At 23.6% G+C, this 3,210-nt stretch overlaps 1 protein-coding gene across 5 annotated transcripts in view; it reads right to left on the reverse strand.

Moving 5' to 3' along the window:
• Positions 1–3,210, reverse strand: part of LOC102671188 (phospholipase D3-like) — an 11,658-nt gene that overhangs the window by 2,407 nt on the left and 6,041 nt on the right. For 2 of the 5 annotated variants that reach the window (XM_031513777.1, XM_031513776.1), the window contains exons 2-9: positions 2,736–2,867; positions 2,278–2,517; positions 2,024–2,196; positions 1,561–1,909; positions 1,349–1,483; positions 987–1,178; positions 765–893; positions 526–665 (exon numbers count right to left, since the gene is read on the reverse strand). In XM_031513777.1, the coding sequence (XP_031369637.1) occupies positions 526–665; positions 765–893; positions 987–1,178; positions 1,349–1,483; positions 1,561–1,909; positions 2,024–2,196; positions 2,278–2,517; positions 2,736–2,852 (1,475 nt within the window). In that variant the 5' untranslated portion in view covers positions 2,853–2,867. Of the gene's footprint in view, positions 1–525; positions 666–764; positions 894–986; positions 1,179–1,348; positions 1,484–1,560; positions 1,910–2,023; positions 2,197–2,277; positions 2,518–2,735; positions 2,868–3,210 lie in introns of those variants that run through there. The other 3 variants (XM_006622680.2, XM_031513775.1, XM_006622684.2) reach the window with 3 other exon arrangements.

Genomic DNA, 3,210 nt, shown 5'->3' on the forward strand with positions numbered 1-3,210 from the left:
AATATATATATACAACTTATTTAATTAATTTAATTATTTAACTAAATTATTAATACATATTATTAATACGATTTATTACGATATTAATGCGATTATAAATTTGAAATAAAAAAAATAAAATGAAATCGCAATTTGTAATTTCATTACAAATATTTGGACTTAATATTTTACACGTTTTATTATAAATAATTTTTAAATAAATTTTTAATGAATGATATATAAAAATAATATTTATAAAAAAAGAATATTTATTTTTGATTTTACATTCGTTTAAAATTTAGTTTTAGTTTAAAATAATTTTAAATAAATTATGTTGTATGATTATTTTTTATAAAGTTATAATAGTTTAAATATCAGCAATTTTTGAATGAAAATTTAATTTTATTAATTCTGTGAGTATAATACATATAAAATATTATACATGCATACATTCAATTCTATGTACTCATATTTATTAATATAAATAAAATATAAATAAAAAATAAATTAACAAATATATCAGTAACTATATTGATAAATACGTACTTTATTTTAGGTGTATATACAGTTAATGGAAAATAATCCATTACAGAAATATAAATAAATTTCTCTGCTCTTTCGATACAATAAAGAATAGCATCCACATCATTGGTTCTATCTTTGGGCGAAAATGGTGGAGGTGAACTCTAAAATACATAGTTGTATAGTACAAATATTATTTTTTTTTTTTTATTTAAAATTAGATTTCATACTGAGTACTATTTTCATAGAAATATCACACTTACAGCGACAAATGCTTTATATTTATTGTTCATATAAGTAAAGTTTATTGGATTCTTTAAGTTGATCTTTGTATTAAAAATGTCTGGCCAAACAGATGGTATTTTACCATTTTCACCTACTGTCCAATAAATCTATAATATATTGTAAAAATTTTAGTTTTAATTTTAAAATATTAATATACGAAAGTATTAAAAAAAAATATAATTTCGATGTAACTGACTTACATCGAAAATCTTGGCATAATCGTTTGCCAGGCAACTGCAATTTAAAATGGTTAAACCAAGCTCTTTTACTTGTGTAAGTGAACGCCAGTCCATATTCGCGGAACCTACATATAGATGTGTTCTGTCAATAAGCCATAATTTTGAGTGAAGTACTCCTCCTCCGAATAATCCCGCGAAGTTTAAATTTTTAACCTATCGAAATTTTATCAATATTTATATAACAACATTTAGATAAATTGTTGTAAAGTGTCAAGATGTATCTTATTATTAAACATTAATAAACATATATTATTAAACATAATATCATAGCGTGTATATCTACTTTGGAATGTATCTTTTTTTTTTTAACAATCCAATGTTACCTTAGCGTGCGCTTTTTTCATCAAAATTTCTGTATTAATGTTCGGACTAATTTGTGATGGCATATTTTGCGTTATTTTCAACAAAATCTTTCGATCTCTTCCCGCTTGGAGAAGCAAACGAAAAATTTCTTCGCCCTAGAACATATAATTGAAAAAAAAATACAATCTTTAAGTTTAAACTCTATTTATTTACTCTTTATTCAGTTTCTTACTTGTTTTGCAGTATCATCTGAATATACATCTTCTCTCTTCATAGTCCAATAAAACGATGCTATTTCTATTTTTTGTCGTGCTAATGAAATAAGTTTGATCCAGGAATCATAAGTATTATCAAGGAAAACAGTGTTATTTATATAATTCATGCCTACTGGTAAAGTTTCAACAAAAGATAAATTACAGCCTTCCATGCAATTAGAATCAATATCTAAATCCGTATCATTTAATGCATATTTATCTGCTGCATGATCTAATAATGGTAATAAAACAACTAGCACAATCAAAATTAATATAACTGTGATTGGAATGCAACTTGGCTTACACCATCCTTGAGCACCTCCCCATCTGTTTCGATAACATATAATATTGACATAAGTAATAAATCATTTCTTTTTTTTTTTATCAATTGTTCTTTATATTTTATTAAAATTGAAATTTATAATAAAAATATATACTAACTTCCCATTCATTATTGGATCATCTGCATCGTTTCTCAACATAAAACCAGAATGATCCCATAATTCGAAATCATCATCGGATACGATATTATTACCAGCAGAATTACCATTATTTTCACTACCGCTGGTATATTTTGATGAATTCAATTCTAATCTAGCATTTTCCGAAACTGTCTGTGATAAAATTTTATTTTGCTTACAGAATAAAAGTGTTTGAAATAAAAGAAAAAGGAAAGCTTACGTAATTATACATACAGATAATTTATGTTTAATAAGAGGTGTTCTGTTTTTACGATGTGGTAATAGAACGACAATATCCTGATCTTTGTCTTGATCTTTCATATATTTTGAATAAGATTTGACTGTGGTAGTTCCTTTAGTCGTGGAAGAAGCTGCCAATCGTGTTGAATCTTTATCACTCTTTAAACATTTGGAATATGCAATATTCTTTACATTATTGTTTCCACCGTACGAAATATTATGCGTATTATTTACCTTTTAAATCAAATTTTATCAATTAATAAAATTATGCACAAGATAATTAATTAAAATAATTAAAAAATTAGTTAATAAATGGAATATATAACAAAAGAAAAAATATTTCAAATATATATACATAAGCGTATACACATAAATTTACAAATAAATAAATTTAAAAATAAAAAAATAGAAACAAAAGAAATTCTCGAATTATTTAATTCTATTAAACTTACTTGTACTAAAATATGACAAGCTTGAGATGCGATTTGAAAAAGACCATCTTGTAAATTGTGTCCAGTATGTTCAATATTTTCGGAACGGTTGCTTCCTTTCCAAGTAAAAAAAGACATTGCGATGCATTTACTATAAATTAAAAACAATATTTCTATAAAAAAAATTATATGCTTGTAGAACAAGTAAAAAAAAAAATAATAATAAGCGAAACATTTACAGTAATTTTACAATAATTTTCAAGTTGGAACTACAATAGCGTCAAAAAAAATGAAGGTTACATTCATCTTTGTAAAACAATATCTATCGTTATCTATTTTTGTTATTTACTTTTATGTTTTACAACAAATAGCATAACATTCATTTTTTCAATTTTTATGTTGGTTAAAAATATTTATAACCGATTTAAAATATGTACGATTATATATATATATATATATATATATATATATATATTTATGAGTATCATGTTACTAG

This window comes from Apis dorsata, unplaced genomic scaffold, assembly GCF_000469605.1.
Source record: "Apis dorsata unplaced genomic scaffold, Apis dorsata 1.3 scaffold_739, whole genome shotgun sequence".
Lineage (NCBI taxonomy): Eukaryota > Metazoa > Arthropoda > Insecta > Hymenoptera > Apidae > Apis > Apis dorsata.